The sequence below is a fragment of the Patella vulgata genome, chromosome 1 (genome assembly GCF_932274485.2).
Source record: "Patella vulgata chromosome 1, xgPatVulg1.2, whole genome shotgun sequence".
In the NCBI taxonomy this organism is placed as follows: domain Eukaryota; kingdom Metazoa; phylum Mollusca; class Gastropoda; family Patellidae; genus Patella; species Patella vulgata.
The window spans coordinates 40,881,330-40,902,752 of record NC_065879.2 but is presented as its reverse complement, the minus strand read 5'-3'; the positions used below and the strand labels follow the sequence as shown (position 1 = coordinate 40,902,752).

Here is a 21,423-nt window from a genome sequence, read left to right as displayed (position 1 = left end):
GGTTTTATCCAGTTTGGATGAAACTTTAAATATATGTTTTTATCATAAAGATCTTGGTTCGTTTTGATAATCACACATATCCGAACGTAACTTCCTGGATTATGGCCCCTGATTGGTCGAAAAATTGCATTTTTAGAGGTTACAATTTTTTTTCACATTTTAAAAACCGTTTAGATATATCACCATTCCACCATAATGAAGGTTGAATTGGAATTTCTGGAAAATTGGAATGAAACTGCCCGACAAAATGGCCGTTCTTTGTATGCAAATTGTGTATAAGTATGTAATACAAAGGTTATGGACCCTCTAGAGGTCACAATTTTTATCTGATTTTGATAAAACTTAAAACATATCTATATATTCCAAAACTCTGAGTCCTTTTTAATATTTGCGCATTTCAGACCATTTTAAAAACCGTTTAGATATATTACCATTCCACCATAATGAAGGTTGAATTGGAATTTCTGGAAAATTGGAATGAAACTGCCCGACAAAATGGCCGTTCTTTGTATGCAAATTGTGTATAAGTATGTAATACAAAGGTTATGGACCCGCTAGAGGTCACAATTTTTATCTGATTTTGATAAAACTTAAAACATATCTATATATTCCAAAACTCTGAGTCCTTTTTAATATTTGCGCATTTCAGACCATAACTTTCTGGATTATGATGGCTCCTGTTTATTCAAAAAATCATTTTTGTTTTTAGCTTGTTCTCTATCCATTTCTTGCAAAATGTAAGCGTATCCTGCCTGGCAGCCGCTGGTTTTATTAAATTTGACTTTCCTGTCAATTTGTTGCCTGTTTTATGACAAGAAACGTGTTTTTGTTATAGGATGTTTTGTTAATTCAACTTGGGATCAGTCCATCATCAGTTGACCCATGGCCATTAACTGTATATCCACGTACATTAGCTGTACTAGCAGAAATACTACTATTAAAGCAACAGAAAGAAAGAGAAACAAAATCTATAACATCAAACAGTGATCGAGCCGTTGTTGAAATATGGAACAGATTTTTGTCTACATTGAAAAATGCTGTTTGTAACTTTGATAATAAAAGTGAACAATTTGATGGTATGTAAATAAATCACACTTTGTGAATAAAACATCTTAGTTTGTTAGAGCCTTCACGTTTTGCAAGGTGTACCTTTTTTTGTCCTTAAATTTATTCATGTTTAGAATATTTCTTTGCTTTATTGGAAAGAGTTTTGTTTGTGTGACCAACTGTTGGGTTCCAAGACCAAAGCGCCTGAAACCCCAGACCAAACTACCTCAGAATACTCCGGCACTCTGTGAAATCCGACATCAGTTTCATGTCCTGATTTATTTCCTTATTATTTTAGCCAAAAAATCTTTGAGTAATCCGTACTCTGATTATTCCGAATTACGTCATCAATCAGCCGTCGCGTCACATGATTTCCATTGAATCAACACTGTATAATCCGGCCTTTAATCGTTGGGTGTGAAGCCACAAAAGATTAACAAGCAATCACCAATCAATTATCGGTGAGATTAAAACTCGCTCGCATAGGTCTTTGTTGATTACTTTGACTTTGATAATTTTATAATCGCTTGTAAGGCAGTTGTAACAAATACTCAAGAATACCCACAAATTATTCACAGTCGTAAAAATATTCCTAGTGCCTGTTGGAAACATTCGTTGCGCATGCAGATTGAACCTGAATACCTAAGTTTGTTCACCCTACGGATCTATCCGAACCGTGTGACGACGACCTGTACATAGAACGACAGATTATCAATGAACACGTGACATCAAAGAAAAGTGTGCGATCAACTGAAGACGATGAAGAAGATAAATTAACGACAGACTTGACCTATTCAAAATGCCTACACATGTTAAATGAAATAAAAATTAATGTAATAAAATTTTGAATGTACAGAAAGGTTTATCATTTTTAAAGGGAATAATGTTCTGGGGATTCGAAGCTACATTATAATAATACTTCCGGTTTTCGACTGTACCTCGCCAAATTAGTGGTCATGCCAAAAACCAGGTCTTCTTACACTTTCTAGGATTTAATCATTTAATCTTGTGTATTTAGCATTAAATTCTTTAACATTCATTCAATATCAAAATTTTGTTCGAAAAATTGTAAAAATCATTTAAAATCACCAAAAATCATCTAATTTGTACTTGTGTCCAGTTTAAATTTTGATAATGTGTGTCCAATTTACAAGCATTTAGATTTAATTTCCTGACCACTGTTCAAAAATTAAACATTATACATCAATAATCAATTGGGTTGTTTATTTTTGAACAGTGATAGAGAAATTAAACACTTGTAAATTGGTCACTCATTATCAAAATTGTAGTCAGCTTATCAAACCCAAGACCAAACTACCTTGCCAAACTAGGGGTCATGTCAAAAGCCTCTTTCTCTGACACCTGTAGTTATCACTTATGTGTGACGTTATGTATTTTGAACAATGATAATGTAATAATTATGTATTTTGAACATTGATAACATAATAATTATGTATTTCAAACAATGATAAACATAATTTATGTATTTTGTACGTCTTTCACAGATTTAAATGTAGAACATATGCAGCTGTTACTATTCCTGTTTCACAGTTTACCACTAATGCAGAAGAAACAACTATTATTAAACATTGCTCAAACTGTTATTAGTGTAGCTGAAAAAGATAAAGTGTAAGTTATTGAAGTAAATATAAAGTGTAAGTTATGAATTAAATGAAAATAATCAGCTATTAGTAACAAATATATTAAAATATCAGTAAAACCACCAAAATATCAGTTCTTAGCAGATTAATGGGCATTATAGAGGAACTGTGTGAGACAAAAGAATAAGAAATTGAATGTATATTTTAATTTCAGTAAATTAGAAGAAACTGTTCCCCTACCATTGAGTAGATTAATGTTAATATTTGAATATATGTTACATTATTTCTATGATCCACCAACAACTCTGATGGAACAGGTTAGTATTTAGAATGTTTTTTCTCATTACACTACTTGATTTGAACTGAAATGTAAATAATGTTTCCAACCTAGTCTAGTAACTGCCCAACAAAATACAACACAATTACAATACACACTGCTGGTTTCAACGCCATGTATGAAAAACAGAGAATTTGTAAACTAGATGTGTGTTTCAGTAGATTTTAATTGTTTGTTCTGTTTGTAGGTACAGTGGAATCTGTTTACAGTACATACTATACCCCCTGGTACTGATAGAGATGGTTGTAACTTATCTAAAGCTACACAGTTCTTTCCTTGTCGAGAAGTTGAAGACAACTTTCGTAAAAATCTCACACCACAAGAACTAAATGATGGTAGGTAGGATTTTTGAAGTATAGTTTAATGTATCTATGATTTGTGAAGATGTTTTAGTTTAGTTGAGGAGAACCATCAGGATATTTCAGGCCATGCTCTCAATTCTCAGGGGAAACCCTACGGGACTTGTCATATAGAATTAGAAAACAAGTTGACAGAAGCTCTTCTATATGAACAATATTCTAGTATTGCACAGATAATGAAAATAATTGCATATTCATCTCAAAATGATCTAATGAGTAAAACATTGTCTTACTTTCTAATTGTTAGAGATAACCTCTCTATTATCAAAACATGATTCCAGATATGTTTGTATATTTCAGTTGGATTATTAAAACCAAGATTCTACAACCTTGGACCTGGTGATATAAACAACCAAGAAGCCCCTAAAATAGATGGATTTGTAAGTAGTGTTAATGTGTATATCCTCTTTTATTAACTGTTAGCTGATCCAAGTCGACTTTTGTTGACACCTATAATAACGTTACTGTTAAGTACTAGTGTTGAAACTTGTATCCGAATATCCTTTCATGGATATAATCTCGCAGATATTCAGATACTTTAACTATTCATGCTATCCGATGTTTTTTTTTCATAACTGTTTGTGTTATTTTGAAACGACCCCTCTTGTCGCTACTTTCTTATATAGGGTTAAATGAGCAATAATTTCCTGCAAATAAGGCTTGAAACTTATCAACAGATCTAAAGCTTTTAGTCTTTCTACCCACAACTGTTTTAGTACTTTTAAATAATCGTAAGCAGCACAGTTCAAATATTAGATGAATGCCATGGCCCATGGCGAGCTCCCAGTTAGGCACTTTGCCGATTATTAGAGCTGTAGCTATTCAGCGTGTTCGCGCAAAGTTACACGGTATAAATGTGGTCTTTGTTTATTTCATCTGCTAAATTTAGTTAGCCATGACTGGCTAAATCTTATGTTAGTATTCCAGCCACCTTGGTACCATCGAAGCGTGTGTTATCACTAAAGATCAAATCTGGATCCTGTCACGGTCGATCATCTAATATTCTTAATTGAGATTTTGAAAAATAAAAAGCTGTAACTAGTTTTAGACAGTAATCAATTAAAACTTGTTGTTTGAACAGTTTATGTGTGTTTCCGTCATATGGTGCCATTTATTATGGTTTGTTATATAAAACTTTTTGTTTCTAACAAAATATAAAAGGATTGATCATTTCAAAAAAATTGGTTCAGATAAATAAAGTTTTAGAAAACTTATGAAATGATTTTTCTTGTTATTTAGACAATGTTTTAAAATAAAACTGTTCTGGGTATAAAAGTTTGACGAAAGCCTTCTCCCCCTCCGCATGCGGGCATATTTATTTTTCAAGACGATGGCATTCAGGTTATTAGTGACAATGAAAATATAGGCTATTAAAAACATTAACATTGCCAAAAGGATGTCTGATAAATCAAATCCTCTATTTGAATAATTATTTATGGTTTATTAGCCTTTATACGTACCACACTCCGTACAAAAGACGAATTTGCATGCTCTAAAACGCCAAAATTAAGTTTTAAATTACACACGAATAGTCTGAATATAGTCTGAATATGTTCGGATAGTACAGATGGGTAGCTGAATACCAAAATATGCCCAGAGTTTCAACACTATTAAGTACCCATGGTGAGTTTTATCGACAAAACCAGTTTGCCGAATGCAACGTTCCTAGTGTAATGAGAGTTACTTCCCTTATAAACAGGGAATTTGGGCACATTATTATTATATTCAAGTTGTGCTATTATTATAATACAAAGCATTTACAGTATCTAGTCATATGAAGGATCGATAAATTGAATGCCATGATAAAATGTGATGATAATATGAATTCTTCATTTTTTTTCATTTTTTTTTTGTCACAGGCTTGTAGTTTCCTATTAAGTAATTCGGATGTGTTAGATTATAATCAGTTATATGATGCTTGTATAACATTACTACTAGCTGGTTCAAGATGTGATAAAGTTAAAGACAAACTTACATTTTTGGTAAATTGCTTTCTAATATATAAACACCTGGTTAAAACTAGATTCCCTTAAACATTATTTTTATGGGGGAAAATCCCCACCAAGAGACAATTCACTGAAACAACTCAACAAAACATTGATCAAACAGTATGAATACAATGAGATAATGTAGATTTATAGAAAAAAAAATAATGAACTACGTGCCTGCAGAAAATTAGATTTTTTGAAAGAAAAGTCTAAAGATATGAATCAGAAAATCTATGTTGGAAGAAGCCTGATTTTTCTAATATAATGTTCTTATTTTAATGATTTTCTCATACAATTTCTTCCAGGATGGATCGGCCATGCACTACCATTTCTTATTAATGTGGCGTCTGCTTGCCAGTTTACCCCCCTCTATTAAATATTTAAAATTATTAGAAGAAAGTTCACTACAAATAGGAAATGGACATATTCTACACAATTTACGTTGGGCACCAAGATTAGGAAATAAAAGTTTCATAGGTTGGATCACTGTAAGTATAAATATATTGATTTATATAAGTAGAGCTGTTCAATTATTTTCTATCATTTTCTTATGCAGGGTTTGGTAGGTTGGCCAAATCATCTAAGGCATGCGCATTAGATCATAAGGTCTGTCAGTGTGTCAAGTGGCGTGGTTTTCGATCCCCAGCTTTTACATGATAAGGAGTAGGGTCGCCTTTTCAACCTTATGTGTTTTCTCTGGTTCCCCTCCACAGCTTAAAACACACACGCACAAGCGAATTACGGAAATAAAATTGAACCATATATTAGTCTCGAAATGACCTAGTTTGTGTTAAGTGGTTGCTCAACTGCTCTCTCTCTCTCTCTCTCTCTCTCTCTCTCTCTCTCTCTCTCTTTTACCAGCCAAATCATTGTTTTATTGTTTGATTTGGCGATCGTTCGGATGGTGCGAAAAACTGAGGTCCCGTTTACACATTGGCATGCACGTAAAAGATCCCTTGACAGTTGGAATTCGATATAGTATGGTGTATGCCCATCTGCATTAGCCCAGATCGGAGCAGAACAGTAGGACGTTAAACCCCATTTCATTTCATTTGTTTTAATGCTGGTTTTCTTGTGAACATATATTTTTATTTATTTATTTATAGGACTGTGTAGTTAAACAAGGACATACAACTGTACAAGCTGATAAGTTAATATCTAATGCTAATAAAGCAGCTAATACTATCAACTATGATGTTAGACTTGGTATGAACTTTATCAAAGAACAGGTAGGAATGACAAGATCAGACATCACTAAATCAATTTTTATACGCCCACATTTTCATGTGGACGTAGTATGCCGTTGCCCCTGTCTTATCCATTTTTGACGAAACTTGAAATATAGTTTATCTCCAAAAGATATTTTGGCATTGGCATGTATCGGATAGAAAATTCATGGATTATGGCCCCTGTTTGTACCAAAAATCACGTTTTTAACTTGTGGACCCTATAGTGGTCACAATTTTTATCCGATTTTGTTGAAACTTGAAATGTAAGTTTATAACCCAAAGATCTCGGTTCCTTTCGATATTCGCGCATATCGGACCGTAACTTCCTGAATTATGGCCCCTGATTGTATGAAAAATCGCGTTTTTAGCATGTGGACCCTATAGAGGTCATAATTTTTATCCGATTTAAAAAAACATATTATTATATCACCGTTACACCCTAAGGACGGCTGAGTTTGAATTTCGTGAAAATCGGCCCAAAATTGACACACAAAATGGCCACCGTTTGTTCTCAAATAGCGTAAAAATATGGTATATCAAGGTTGTGGACCCTATAGAGGTCACAATTTTTATCCAATTTTCTTGAAAGTTGAAATGTAAGTTTATAACCCAAAGATCTCGGTTCCTTTCGATATTTGCGCATATTGAATTGTAATTTCCTGAATTATGGCCCTTGATTGTAGGAAAAATCACTTTCTTTTTAGCTTGTTCTCTATCCATTTCTCGAAAATGTGGGCATGTCCTGCCTGGCAGCCGCTGGTATCTACACTCTGTGGACTAATAAAGTTATCATCCAATTTTTTTTAATTGTATATGTCTTGTTGACATTAGAGAGATGAGAAGCCTTGTCTCATTTTGTAGAATCTTGTGAAATTTTTGTTAATTACTTCAAGAGTTGTATTCCTTGTGAAAGCTTTAACAGCAACATTTAACATCCAATATGATATGTATGAGCCTTATTCAAATTGGTGAAACCAAAGAGTATTCAGTTTTAATAATTCCATTAATTACTTCAAGCTTATCTTTTCTATATCCAATAAAAGTAATCAAAAATTAGATGTCAGTGATAATGATGTCATTTGTTGGACACTGGTGATATGATACTTCCTTTGATAAAGTTGTTTAAAATGTACATATGCACAAACTGTTTGATTTGATGATATATTTGGACTTAAAGCATATTCAAACTAATTAATCCATCAAAAATTTGCTTTAAATCCCTCTCAAAACTTCGTTTTCGCGGGGAGATACCTCAAGCTAAAAACAAACTGTTGTTAGATGCCATGTCTGTCTCCTCAATTCATTGATGGAGGGTCCATTTTTCAGAATGTGTTTTTCATTACTTACTGTCCATTTATCATACATATTGAGGCCTAAGTAAATTCTTAATTATTTTCTGTCAACTTCTTTTTCCGCCATTTAATTGCAGAGTCTTTTGTACGTTGACACCCCTCAGTGTTCCCAAAACCGCCTAACCATTTGATCAAAAAATGATAACTGCTCCCTCAGTCAAAATGGCACACAATAAGCTGGCAGACAACAGTCAGGTTGCCAGTTACTGATACTCTGACATTTTTGCCTAGTGCTTGCCCCATGGTTGTTTTTTGGGTAATCCAGTATTTTTCTAGTAAGATTGTGTGTCTATACTTTCCATATACCAAATTTGCCATACTTTAATTGGAAATAATCACCCGAATTTGGGACAATGTATCTTTAATCTTAATACAAATTTATTTTGACTGTCATTATTTACAATTATTTCAGAACCCAGAAATGTTTAATTCAATGTTATCTCTTTATATGTTAAAATTCTCTTGTCTTATAAATTAATTTTAAATATCTACTATTTATTATTGGTGTTTTATATTTGACTATTTGTATTGTTCACAGTTAAAACAGTTACCTGAAGTTGACAAGAAAGATATATTGGAAAATAATAAACTACCTGGACTCTCATCAATATTAATGTTAGATGCTATTATAGCTAAAATGCAGGTGGCATTAGATAATACATTTAGTAAGGTAAGTTTGATGATTTATTTCCGGTATCAATACAACTCTAAGAGTTCTGTGCTTAAGGGGCATTAGATAATACATTTAGTAAGGTAAGTTTGATGATTTATTTCCGGTATCAATACAACTCTAAGAGTTCTGTGCTTAAGGGGATCTTCAAATAGTACTGTTATTAACTTTACATAGGTCATCCTGTATTAATAGATTAAAAAAAATTACTCAAAAGAAATAGCTAATTGATGATGAATTAATAATTTTAAATGAGCCTTTTTAGATTTTACGAATTATTTGTTATTTATTACAGTCTGAAAGTGATTTACATAAAGTGATGGATATAGCCCAAGATCTGATACCAGCTACATTTAAATTGATTGAAGCTTATTATGTTTATGTGAGGTAAATATTCTCTATTTGATTATAATAATAATAATTGCTGGCAGATGAATCGGATGATTAGTTGTCATTTTTGGGGATAGTCATCAAAGTTAGTTTTTCAAAAACAGAACATCTTATTTGAAAAGTTGACATAATATTTGTTGTACTTTCTGTATTTAAACAACTTGATTTGTGATTAATAAAAAATCTAGCATATTTGCTTAGGCTTCTGAAATCCAAGTTTAAATTATTGCTTTTTTTAGCTATGAATTATAAATAGTGACCTGGAATGGGATATGCTTACTGTACTAGATCATCCAATATCACATTGTTATCATTGCTTAGAATAATTGTTGTACTTATTTATTGATAACTTTTATTTTCAGATCATGTGTATTAGATGAAATTGCCGGTGTGGACTCCGCTAATTTGACTAAATACAAACTGAAGGCTTTTGGCACTGTGATGAGTATTGGATCAAATAGAAATTCAAAGGTTTTAGCATTAGGTAGCAGTTTAATGACTATGACACCAAGTCCTGTTCGCACTACCATTGAAAAATGGAACAATAACAGTGGCAATGAATTTCCAGCCATGCAGGCATGGGTAAGTAGTCTGAACAAAAATACACATTAAAAATTAAAGAGAAGAATGTTGACGTATGAATGCAGCAATAGTTATTTATTTCTGGAGAGTGGGATTTGAAAAATGAATATCCATGGATATTCTTCTCAAAATGCTCTTACAGTTATTTCCTAAGTTTTGATATTTTATAATTAACATTGGACATATTTATAAGAGGCTGTTTATCAAGATCCAGAAGATCCAAAAATCCAATTGATTTCACCTAATGCCTAGATATCGTTTTATTTTTCCTTCCTCTTATTGTTTTCTCAATGTGATTTGATATTATTTCAGAGAAATCCAGCTAATTACGGTAATGATATTCTACCATGTGAAAGTTATATGGATGCTATACATAGTGCTCATATGGTCTCTTTATCAGGTCAGTATATAAAACATATATAGGGAAGGGAGAGAAACATTATGGAGCTTTTCCTGCAGAATCTTAGACCAATCCCCAGTCTCTCTTGGCCATGAGTCCTTGTGTCTTCCAATCTCACCTTCCTCAATTTAGGTATCAGTATTGCATAGTCAAATAAATGAAGCATAAAAAAAAAATCGATTTTTCAAGGGACTCAAGAATAACTGAGTATGTTCTAGATACAGGCTTAATGAAATTTATGTCTTTGTAGAAGAATTGGACCAAATAAAAATTGAATTTGAAGTAAAATGATATTTGTTGTATTTCAGGACAATCAAGTTTTTGTATAAATGCTTCAATACGACATCTACTGCAGTCTTTAGTTAGGTTTGCCAATGATCTGGTTGAGTAAGTAGCAGTGTATTATGATTCATATTCTTTTCATGATCAGATTGATCAAGATTGATCATGTTCATCAAACATTATAGTCATATAGGGTGGGATACGGCATGTAGCTTGTGCAAAATTAATAATTTGACTCAGAAAGGAATTATAAAGATTAACCAATTTTCCCTTTGACAACCACTTTTGTCTGTGTTTTTAATTCTTAATCTGATTTTATTTCCTAATATATTTTTTGGGCAAGTTGTAAAGTTTAGAATGTGATAAATAATTAGATATCCTTTAAAAAATACCCATACTTGAACAAATATAATTAAATATTAATGTTATTGGTTTGTAAATTTACAGATGGTGTCCAGACAGTGCTAGTAGTCGGGAGTTAGTGAGAGTTATGTTTCCTTTATTATATGATGTGACGACAGAATACCTAGCAGAAATGGTAAATTCTTTTATTTATTGATATATACGATGATGATATTAGTTTTGTAAAGAAGCAGATAGATACATTCCATGAATTAATTTGAGTACTAAAACATTAACTGAAACAGCTATATTTCCATGTGTAAACCTCAGATGTATTGATATTTTTTCACAGTAATGCCCAAACCAATTCTTATTTGAAGTAATTATAGCATCTATGGGTCAATGTTGGTATCAAAACTATTACATGGTTACCTTCATGTGTTAAAGGGGGATTATCCATCTGTTTCTATGTTTTAGCAATAGATGAATACTGACAATATCTTCAAATTAAACTTTACCAAAATTCTAGACTCCCTCGTTTGAGATCCTCCTTAAATTAAAGACCTCGCTGATGCCAGTAAATCATCCATATTAAAAGTAGAATAAAGTAGCTGTCATAGTCATCTATGTCTATCTATTATAAAATTATAGAGAAATGATAACCATGTCATTTAATCTAATGACAAGTTTTATTTATTTGTCAATAGTTTTGGTATTATGTTTCAGGTATCTTTCTCTCTAGAGAAGTTTTTAGGACCTGTAGAAGAAGAGAAGTTTGGTTTAAATATGTATCAGCATGTTATTGGTGTATGTAATGATTTAATAGAGAATTATTCTGATACTGACAGGTTAGTTATACAAAGTATTTTATATTCTCTAATGTTTTTACTTTTGGTAACAATATCGGTTTATGGTTGAGCATAAAATGTACAAATCTGGAGAATATTTCAGTTTTTCATAGATTTTAGGTTTATTCATTAAATTATTACAAAAAATGTTAAACTTCAAATTGAACATGGAATATACATAACTGTACATTCTCAAGTGCTGGGAAATATCTTACTTTTCATAGATTTGTAGGTGTAGGTTATTCATTAAAATATTGCAAAAAATGTTTCACCATATCTATAAAAATTAACCCATTTCATGTTTTGTGTTATTTCAGTGGACTAGATGAAAATATTCTACTTGAATGTTTGAAGTTTATGGAAAGTAATATTGAGAAATCACCAGGAAAGAAGGCTATTGAAATGTGCTATAGCTCAACATCAGGTAATTATAGCTTCTGTTGTCACACTTTAACATATTAATAATTTCCTTTCAACTAAAGATGGAAGTAAATGTCAATTAGAAAATCTCTGCACAGTAGTAGCCCTAATATGGTACTTTCATTAAGCATTAAAAGAGCTTACCTGTTATAAAGGATTCAAAGTATGTATGAATCTGGCAACGTGTCACAAAATATTTTCCTTTTATTGTAAAAACATGTTTTGGGTTTTGACATATGTCCGTGTTTTAACATCCCAGATCTCATTCTACAACCTTAACATAAAGCTAAAATGAAATCATCTTTAATCATGTTAAAATATTGAAAATGATCAGCAAAATCTTATTGCCACTTTATATATTTTATATATTTAATTGACTATTTTAACAAAGAAATTTATGTTGATTTTGCAGATTTAACTACTGTATTCCTGACTATTGCAAGAACCAATTTATCTCCCAAGTTTGCAACTGAAGTACTAAAATTTTTCAATAAAATCTATCGACTAGGTAATGTAATATGAATTATATTTGATATAATTGACGAGTTGTCACAGCTATTTTAGTGACGTACCTATACACAGTCTGATATATATTATCAATAATTTCTCGTTTTAACAGTTTTAAAATCATATTGTTACTATCCAGCAGAAGTGGTTTTATAAACTGTGGGAATAGTTTCAGTCATAATATTTTTCTTGTATTGGTCATACAGATCAGTTTATATGATATGTTTGCCTTAATTATGAGTGGTATGGCTCATAGAACTCTTTGAGTATTTGATTGGGTCTGCCCAAGTTGAGTCCAGAGTCCTCATGAAATTTCTGTCAGTTGGTAAAGTTTTTGCATATTTTTCATTACAGATTTTAACAAGAAATTGTTTTCTAAAACATGACAATCCTAAGCGTTATTTCCATATTATTACTCAATTTTTAAGTCTTTTGCACATAACAGCTATTCATATAATCTATTTTTTGTATTTTATCATTAAATTCTTTGAAGCAAGTCTGGATCAAAGTGAAAAAATTAATCAATACATTAAGGGGTAATTATATGTCATGTTGTCAGATTAATCTTTTCATTCAAGAGTATGGCAAAAGATTTCATGAAATGTGTTGAAATGTCTTCTTTTATTACAGCTGAGAGAAATCCTAATGATAAAAGTTATGGAGCATTGTGTAACTGTTTTCTAAGTTTAAACACAGCCGATCAAACTTTACTTCATTCATTGCTGAAGAAAATCTTTACCAATCCTTCTTCAGAGGTAAGTAATCAAACAGTGACTTTAAATAGAAAAACTTTCTTATAACATATAAATCTCATCATTTTAGGGGATGCTCTATTGACTTACAGAATTGAATTTGAATCCCACAAACAGTGACTAACATGCAGACAACCGCCACTTCTGAAACATGCCACACTAAAACTCAGGTATCATGTAGTTGTGCTGTTTTAGCAGGAGTTTAATGTTTAGTTTCAAATCATTGTTTGAAAATTGTTAAAATCTGTTGAGAATCATCAAAAACTCCTGCTAAAACAGCGCAACTACATGATACCTGACTGAGTTGTAGTGCCAGCAGTGAATATTTAGATCATAATTTACTTACACCATATCTATTATCGAGACTGACTCAATTCTGTGTCATTCAATTGCAATTCTGTAAGTTTGGAAGTTCTGAACTCACTATTAGGCATCACCATAGACAAAACCAGTCCTTATATAAACACGGCACTATTTAAATACTCATACATAGAACTGTTTTAATACTAATACATAAGATCAGGTCAGGCTTATTTTCAGTGGCTCAGTGAATAATACACTGGCTCACTAGCCAGGAGATCTTGGATGCTCCCATTGTTGACAGTGGTGCAGGATGGATTGCCTGGCAAGGAACAGCGTCCATTCGTTTGGATGCTATGAAAAAAATGAGATCCCATTGGCGTGCACGTAAAAGAACCCTTGACAGTTGGAATTCGAAACAAGAGTAGGCCATAGTGCTGCTGTCTAGGCCAAACTTCCCTCATAGCACACTGTATGCAGAAAAGTAGAACATTAAACCCGATTTCATTTAATTGTCATGTTTTCAGTTCCCGTTATTAAATGTTATATCGTTATATTGTGTAAATATTTAATGCATAAATAGTGATAGAAAAGAAAAATACAAATACACAGAACTGTTTTGATTCTAATGCATATAGCTGTTTTAATACTTATTCACTGTGCCAGTGATTTGTAATAAAACTAGTTAATGATTTATATTTTAGGAAAGCGATGAAGAGAGTAATGTTAAAGAAAATCGTCAGCTCCTTCAAACTTTATCTATGTACCTAGTCAAAGATAAAAGGTAGGACTCTATTTTCTTAATATATTTCAAACTTTCAAAGAAGTATTTTAAAAAACAATATTTTAAAACATCAAAATCACCTTACAACTATGCATCAATTTAAATTTTGTATTGAAAGATCTTTGAAATTGGTATGTGTGACATATGCTTTTATCTAAGAAATGACAGACATAATTAGCCTTGATGTTAGTACACATCACAATTTTTATTTTAATAGCAACTAAAAACAAAAAAATGGATGCCTTTGTGCTGGAAAGTCAAATTAATCAAAAATATTTTTTGGGATGTTCCATGCTGTATCTCAAATAGTGGGAAGAGAGGTGTCCATTTTAGCTATAGAGTTACTCACAAATAGATAATTTTTATTATAACACAACACATTTATATGTATAACAATTACTCTTGTAGTTTACTAGTTTTTATTATTTTTGTTAACAGACCTGCAAGTGATACTGTAGCAGATACGATATTAAATGCTCTGTTACCGATGTGTGAACCTCTACTCACCAAATCTGATAAACTAAATACCTTCTCAGACTTAATGGCTGTCATGCATACATTAGCTGGTACTGGACAGGGCAGAGGTCATCTGAAATTATTTAAAGAAGCAACCAAGTGGCTGGATATATGGTGAGACAATTATTTATAGTATAAAAAGAAACAAGAAAAATATTATATATCATAATCTTAGATTTTTAGTAATGTTGGTAGTTAACTTTTGGTGATTGAAGTACATACATTGAAGTGAAAGTATATCAGTAGATCCACCTGTGGCAATCATCACTTACAAAAGCATTCAATGTTATTTACTAACTAAATAATCTGTTTTTAATATTTAAATATCCCCATAATGTACATTGACAAGAATATATCTTAGCTGAACATTTTCAATGCCATCCAGACATTATTCCAAATAATAAGTACCCCCGTAATGATGATACTGATGTATGATTATTTAATTTTTATAGCAAGGTATATTTATCAAAGAAAGATGTTCTTGAAAAAGTTTTGAAAAATGATTCATCAGAAGAAGGAATACTGGAAACATTATGTTGTATATTAAGCTACGTGGGTCAAATACTATCAGCTTTAAAAAAGTCTTCTGACAGGTAATTTATAGAATTTTGTGATGAAATATTGATGTTGTTATGAATAATTATTGAAATATGACAATAATATCTTATTAATATAAACAAAATGGACTGTAGCAATCAGTATATATTATATTTACTATTTACAATAATTAATTGAATTTTACTGATAAATGATATAATTATCTATTTAACAGAATTGGAGCTACCACACCACCTCTTGATGGAGATCAAATACTCTTACAGGTAAGTTTTAATATTTCATTAGGGAAGTGACTTAATGATTGTGAGGAGTGAAGTGAGTAGTATCTAAACATAAATTGGAGTAATCACTGTAGATTAAAACTTAACCTAAGATCTTTTCTCCTAGCCAGCACAGGTTTGGAGGTGAAAGTTATCTTGTTCACACTTTAGCAGTGAAAATTGCGATATGATGATGTTGATCCAAGTATGTAAATGACTGGATTATCCAGACTAATAATGCATTCAAATAATTGCAAATGGATAATTAGTTAGAACTATAACAGTTGTTAATTGTTTGTACATTAATTAGAATGTGTATATATTTATAAAGGAGAGAGATAATGATTGGGATGATGAGATGACTCAAGATGATAATGAATCGGCAGGAGAAGATTCTGTAAGTAAAAACTAGGTTGCATATAACATTTATTTGGGTTTAACCTAGTTGATTAATTTATGATATGCCATGTCGGATGTCTGGACCAATCAGTGAATGAGTTACACTGCCCTGACTTGTTGTTTACGTTTTTAAACTCGTTTGAACTCAGTCACATTTATAAACTAGAGATGTAACGCTTCACAACGATGCCAAGTATTACCTGATTGTCCCACAGCAAGCGAAGAAAAATAATTAATTCGCTGAGAATTTTAAGGAAAAAGAAAAATTTATGAATACAGTACTCTCATAAAAGGTCCAAATAAAGGTTTTTTTAAATATGTTTTATTGTTATTTTGATCTTTTAGGTTGATAGATAGTATATTTATAGACTCATTTTTGTGAAAATCTCAATTTCAACCAAAATTAATAGTTTCACTTGTTTTGTCTGTAGCTCAATATCAGAATCTGTGCATTCCGACTCATTTAGCCTCACAGGTCACATATTTCTACTTGTTCCAAAAATAAACATGGGGTGAATAAAATTGTGACAAAATCAAAAGTTACAACTGTTGTGATTGGTACTAGATGGTAACAAATTTACTTGGAACATGGCTTGTTGCTCAAGATTCTTGTGCTTACTTGATTGACACCTTTTGAGGGATTCAGAAAATTTAATTATTGAACATGCAATCTGATTGGTTTATTTGTTATTTTGCAGGATGAAGAGACATTAAACAACAAATTATGTACCTTTACTGTAACACAGAAAGAATTTATGAATCAACATTGGTATGTATATTTATAGAAATCCAATTCTTTCTATTGATATTTGATGTTTTTATCAAAATATAATAATGAAAACTAGATAGAGGTTTTTTTTCCATCCAAATAGAAAACACATCGGCAGCATGGATGAAATTTTTATACGCCTACATTTCATGTGGACGTATATTGTTTGTGGACACTCTACAGGTCACAATTTTTATCTGATTTTGACGAAACTTGAAATATAGGTCTATCTCCCAAAGATCTTGGTTCCTTTCAATATTGGCATGTATCGGACCATAACTTCATGGATTATGGCCCCTGATTGTACTACAAATCACGTTTTTAGCTTGTGGACACTCTAGAGGTCACAATTTTGATCTGAATTTGATGAAACTTGAAATGCATGTTTATAACCCAAAGATCTTGGTTCCTTTCGATATTGGCATGGATTATGGCCCCTGATTGTACAAAAAATCACGTTTTTACCTTGTGGTTCCTCTAGAGGTCACAATTTTTATCTGATTTAAAAAAATATTTTAATATATCACCGTTACACCCTAATGATGGTTGAGTTCGAATTTCGTGAAAATATATGTCTATCTCCAAAAGATCTCGGTTCCTTTCGATATTGGCATATATTGGATCGAAACTTCATGGATTATGGCCCCTGATTGTACGAAAAATCACGGTTTGAGCTTGTGGACCCTCTAGAGGTCACAATTTTCATCCGATTTTGATGAAACTTGGAATTCATGTTTATATCCCAAATATCTTGGTTCCTTTCGATATTCGCGCATATCGGATCATAATTTTCTGAATTATGGCCCTGATTGTAAGGAACATCGCGTTATGAGATTGTGGTCCCAATACAGGTCACAATTTTTATCTCGTTTAAAAAAAAAAACGTGTGAATATATCACAGTTATGCACTAATGATGGTTGAGTTTGAATTTCGTGAAAATCGGACTAAAACTGATGGACATAATGGCCCCCCCCCCCCCCATGTACGCAAATAGTGTAAAAATATGGTATATCAAGGTTGTGGATCCTCTAGAGGCCATAGTTTTTATCTAATTTGGATGAAACTTTAAATATATGTTTTTATCATAAAGGTCTTGGTTCCTTTTGATAATCACACATATCTGAACGTAACGTCCTGGATTATGGCCCCTGATTGGTCGAAAAATCTCATATTTAGCTTGTGGATTCTCTAGAGGTCACAATATTTTTTCCGATTTATAAACCATTTAGATATATCACCATTCCACCCTAATGAAGGTTGAATTGGAATTTCGGGAAAATTGAAACGAAACTGCCTGACAAAATGGCCGCTCTTTGTACGCAAATTGTGTATAAGTATGTAATATAAAGGTTATGAACTCTCTAGAGGTCACAATTTTTATCCGACTTTGATGAAACTTAAAACATATCTTTATATTCCAAAAATCTTAGTCCCTGTCGATATTTGCGCATTTCAGACCATAACTTTCTTGATTATGGCACCTGATTGTACAAAAACTTGTTTTTGTTTTTAGCTTGTTCTCTATCCATTTCTTGCAAAATCTGGGCATATCCTGCCTGGCAGCCGTTGGTATTATTATACTTCTGACATCTGAATACTATGGCATTCTGTGAAATCTGTCATCATTTTCATGTCCCAATTTATTTCCTTATTACTTCAACCAAAAGAGTTTAACAGTCCGGATTCTGAATATTCCGAATTACGAAATCAGTCAGCAGTCCCGTCACACAATTTGCGTTGAATTAACATTGGATAATCCGGCCTTCAATCAGTGGGTGTTAACCGACAAGCAATCACCAATCAATTATCTGTGAGCATAAAACATGTGTCGGTCTCTGTAGATTACCTTGATAATTTTATAATCTCTTGGATGTAATCTGCTGGATGTCCAGCAGCAAATTATAGCAGATTTTGAGAAAGTTCCACAACCTACATGGAAGGAATTAGCCGTTAAGTATTTAATTGGCCGTACTATAGTATCAGACATTTTAAAGTGAAAAGATGAATTCAAACAGAAGTTTGCCGATAACTTTAACGGCAGTAAGAAACGATTTTACTCAAACGTTAAGTTTGAAGACATCAAAAGTAAAGAATGAAGCATGAGTGGTTTAAGGGCGTGGACAAAAACAACCTGTCAGTCAATTGGTTGGCCAATCGTAAGGCTTGGATGACAAGTGCTTTTTATTTGGGTTGATGTATCTTCTGATGATGATATACCGCTTGCAAAACTAATCGAATCCTTGGTACTTTTTTAATGTACAGAAAGCGTTCCCATATTTTAAGTTCTGGGTATTCAAGGGTGCATTATAATAATACTTCCAGTATATGAAGGTACAATGATACTTCCGGTATATGAAGGTACAATGATACTTATGGTATATGAAGGTATAATGATAATTATACTTCCAGTAATGAGGCAATTGAATATTCCGACATGCTGTGTAATCCGACATATTGTATCGATCCTGTACGATGTCGGGATTGACAGAGTCCACTGTATATGTGAAATGACTTTATTAAGGTTTATTATTATATTTATCATTGTCATAGATGAAATTTTATTACTGTATATATGTGACATGACTTTATTAATGTTTATAATTATAGGTATCATTGTCATACATGTAAAATGGTAGATGGTGTTGGTGTGTGTACTATATGTGCCCGGGTTTGTCACAAAGATCACGATCTCACTTATGCTAAATTTGGTTCTTTTTTCTGTGATTGTGGAGCTAAAGATGATGGAACTTGTAAGGTACGCTATCTTGTAGTGTTGAAAGAATTAAAGTTAAAGTTATTTTTAATTCCTTATGCATACATGTAATGTAGAGAGTAGACTCTTTTACCCATGTTAATAATAAACACAATTCCCATTCAGGGCCCATTTTCAGGAGAGCTTACTCAACATGTAGTATAAAAAATCTCTGCTTGTAAAGCTTATCGGAAGCCAGGTTGAAGGGTGTACAATATTGATAGGTTCATGTTAAAAAGAACATCAAAGTTGTTATGCATGTTAAATGTTTAGTTTATGTAAATTTTTCAGGCATTGGTTAAAAGAACACACCAAAGTGGATTGGATTGTTCTTCTAATGTAGCGGCTCAGTCACCTTTCTCTATGGAAACCCTCCATCCTAGTTCACTACGTCGCCGTCTGTCTTCACCCAATCCAGAAAATAAACCAGATGAGACAAAGTCAGCAGAGGAAGTTAACAAGACACGAGAAGCTCTCTGTCAAAAAATAGAAAACCTCCGAGATGAATTTATAAATCATGTGGTAAATTTCAGTTCAGACCCCCCCAAAAAATTAATACCTGTGGTTATGGTTATTTGGCCCCCCAAAAGAGGGTCGGTTGGTCGTAAAATCTTTTTATTATTTTTATAGTGGGGTTTGTATTTCCTAGCATTTCTAGCTTAATTACTGAGTAAGGTTTTTGAAAATTATACTGAAATGTCAGTGTTGGAATTTGTCCACAGAAAACCACACCAAGACCAAGTTATAGGGCCTGGGAAATGATGAAAAAAAGATTAGGGTCGTCAATTTAGGGTAACTGTAAACACAGGTATTTTTTATTTTGGCCTAATGATTAACTTTTCATTATTGATGGAATTGGGTCAGCTTACATAATTTGATTCCATTTATGATAATTCATGAACATAATCCCACATCAAAAGTGTTTGTCTTGCCATCAACTTTTTGTGTTTTATGGTTCACGTTGAATAGACAGTACAGGTAAACTTCCCAACAAAACAGAAGAAGAAATTATTCACAAATACTCCACAGTTCGTATAAAAGGAAATGTCAAAGTTCTCTACAGTCTCATAAAAGTGTCAGAATTAACCTAGCTGTCAAGCTGAATACAAAAATGTTAGCATGTTACTTTTATATTACAGGAATCATCTAATACAGTACATGCTGTTTTAGATATGTTAGAGAGAATTTTACCGCCATTAACAGAAAACTATCAAGATGTATCACCAATAGGAAGTACAGCTAGAGCCCAGAAAGCTTTACAAAATCTACATGATATAGCTAATAAAACACTTATATCAACTGATCAACTTATGGTATGCATACACTGAGTGGACTGTTATTTACAAAAATGCTTTATAACTGTAGTACTATCCTTATGTACATATAGTGAAACGATTTATGAAATGATTAAAAACAATGATAATACTTTTCATCCAGGCATATTATGTCATTTATCACTTGAAAAAAATATATGATGTAATTAGACTAACATACTAAAGAATACAATATATCAAGTTTAGTTCATCTACCACACTAAGGGCAATAAATTGTCAGTACTATTAAAAACAGTTCACATTTACTAATAATAGGTTATGTATTATATTTATTTCAGACTGTCACTCTAGGATCTCAAGAAGGAGCTTTTGAAAATGTTAGAATGAACTACAGTGGTGATCAGGGTCAAACCATGCGTCAGTTAATCACAGCCCATATGTTACGTCGGGTTGCTATGTGTGTTTTATCATCCCCACATGGTAAACGTCAACATCTAGCAGTTAGCCATGAGAAGGGTAAAATCACCATATTACAACTTTCGGCACTGTTAAAACAAGCGGACTCGAGCAAGAAAAAGTTGACTCTCACGGTAAGTCTTCCCTTGATAATTATCAATAGTACAATACAGTTTTTCTTATTAAATTATGCAATAGAATATTTTTCTAAAATCAACTTTTGGATATTTCAGTTCTGCTGTTGTATC

The 21,423-nt window shown here is 32.2% G+C and overlaps 1 protein-coding gene across 1 annotated transcript in view; it reads left to right on the top strand.

Annotated features, from left to right (window-relative positions):
* LOC126808947 (E3 ubiquitin-protein ligase UBR4) overlaps positions 1-21,423 on the top strand; it is a 95,543-nt gene that overhangs the window by 17,464 nt on the left and 56,656 nt on the right. Inside the window, exons 16-43 of the mRNA XM_050534018.2 lie at positions 836-1,076; positions 2,553-2,676; positions 2,863-2,965; positions 3,173-3,320; positions 3,645-3,724; positions 5,204-5,326; positions 5,638-5,820; positions 6,439-6,561; positions 8,452-8,583; positions 8,879-8,970; positions 9,336-9,555; positions 9,868-9,955; positions 10,264-10,342; positions 10,685-10,775; positions 11,306-11,427; positions 11,745-11,851; positions 12,260-12,355; positions 12,985-13,109; positions 14,111-14,190; positions 14,629-14,820; positions 15,159-15,299; positions 15,479-15,527; positions 15,856-15,921; positions 16,622-16,692; positions 19,301-19,448; positions 19,737-19,967; positions 20,585-20,758; positions 21,058-21,309. Coding sequence (XP_050389975.2) covers positions 836-1,076; positions 2,553-2,676; positions 2,863-2,965; positions 3,173-3,320; positions 3,645-3,724; positions 5,204-5,326; positions 5,638-5,820; positions 6,439-6,561; positions 8,452-8,583; positions 8,879-8,970; positions 9,336-9,555; positions 9,868-9,955; positions 10,264-10,342; positions 10,685-10,775; positions 11,306-11,427; positions 11,745-11,851; positions 12,260-12,355; positions 12,985-13,109; positions 14,111-14,190; positions 14,629-14,820; positions 15,159-15,299; positions 15,479-15,527; positions 15,856-15,921; positions 16,622-16,692; positions 19,301-19,448; positions 19,737-19,967; positions 20,585-20,758; positions 21,058-21,309 — 3,681 coding nt within the window. The remainder of the gene's footprint in view (positions 1-835; positions 1,077-2,552; positions 2,677-2,862; positions 2,966-3,172; positions 3,321-3,644; positions 3,725-5,203; positions 5,327-5,637; positions 5,821-6,438; positions 6,562-8,451; positions 8,584-8,878; positions 8,971-9,335; positions 9,556-9,867; positions 9,956-10,263; positions 10,343-10,684; positions 10,776-11,305; positions 11,428-11,744; positions 11,852-12,259; positions 12,356-12,984; positions 13,110-14,110; positions 14,191-14,628; positions 14,821-15,158; positions 15,300-15,478; positions 15,528-15,855; positions 15,922-16,621; positions 16,693-19,300; positions 19,449-19,736; positions 19,968-20,584; positions 20,759-21,057; positions 21,310-21,423) is intronic.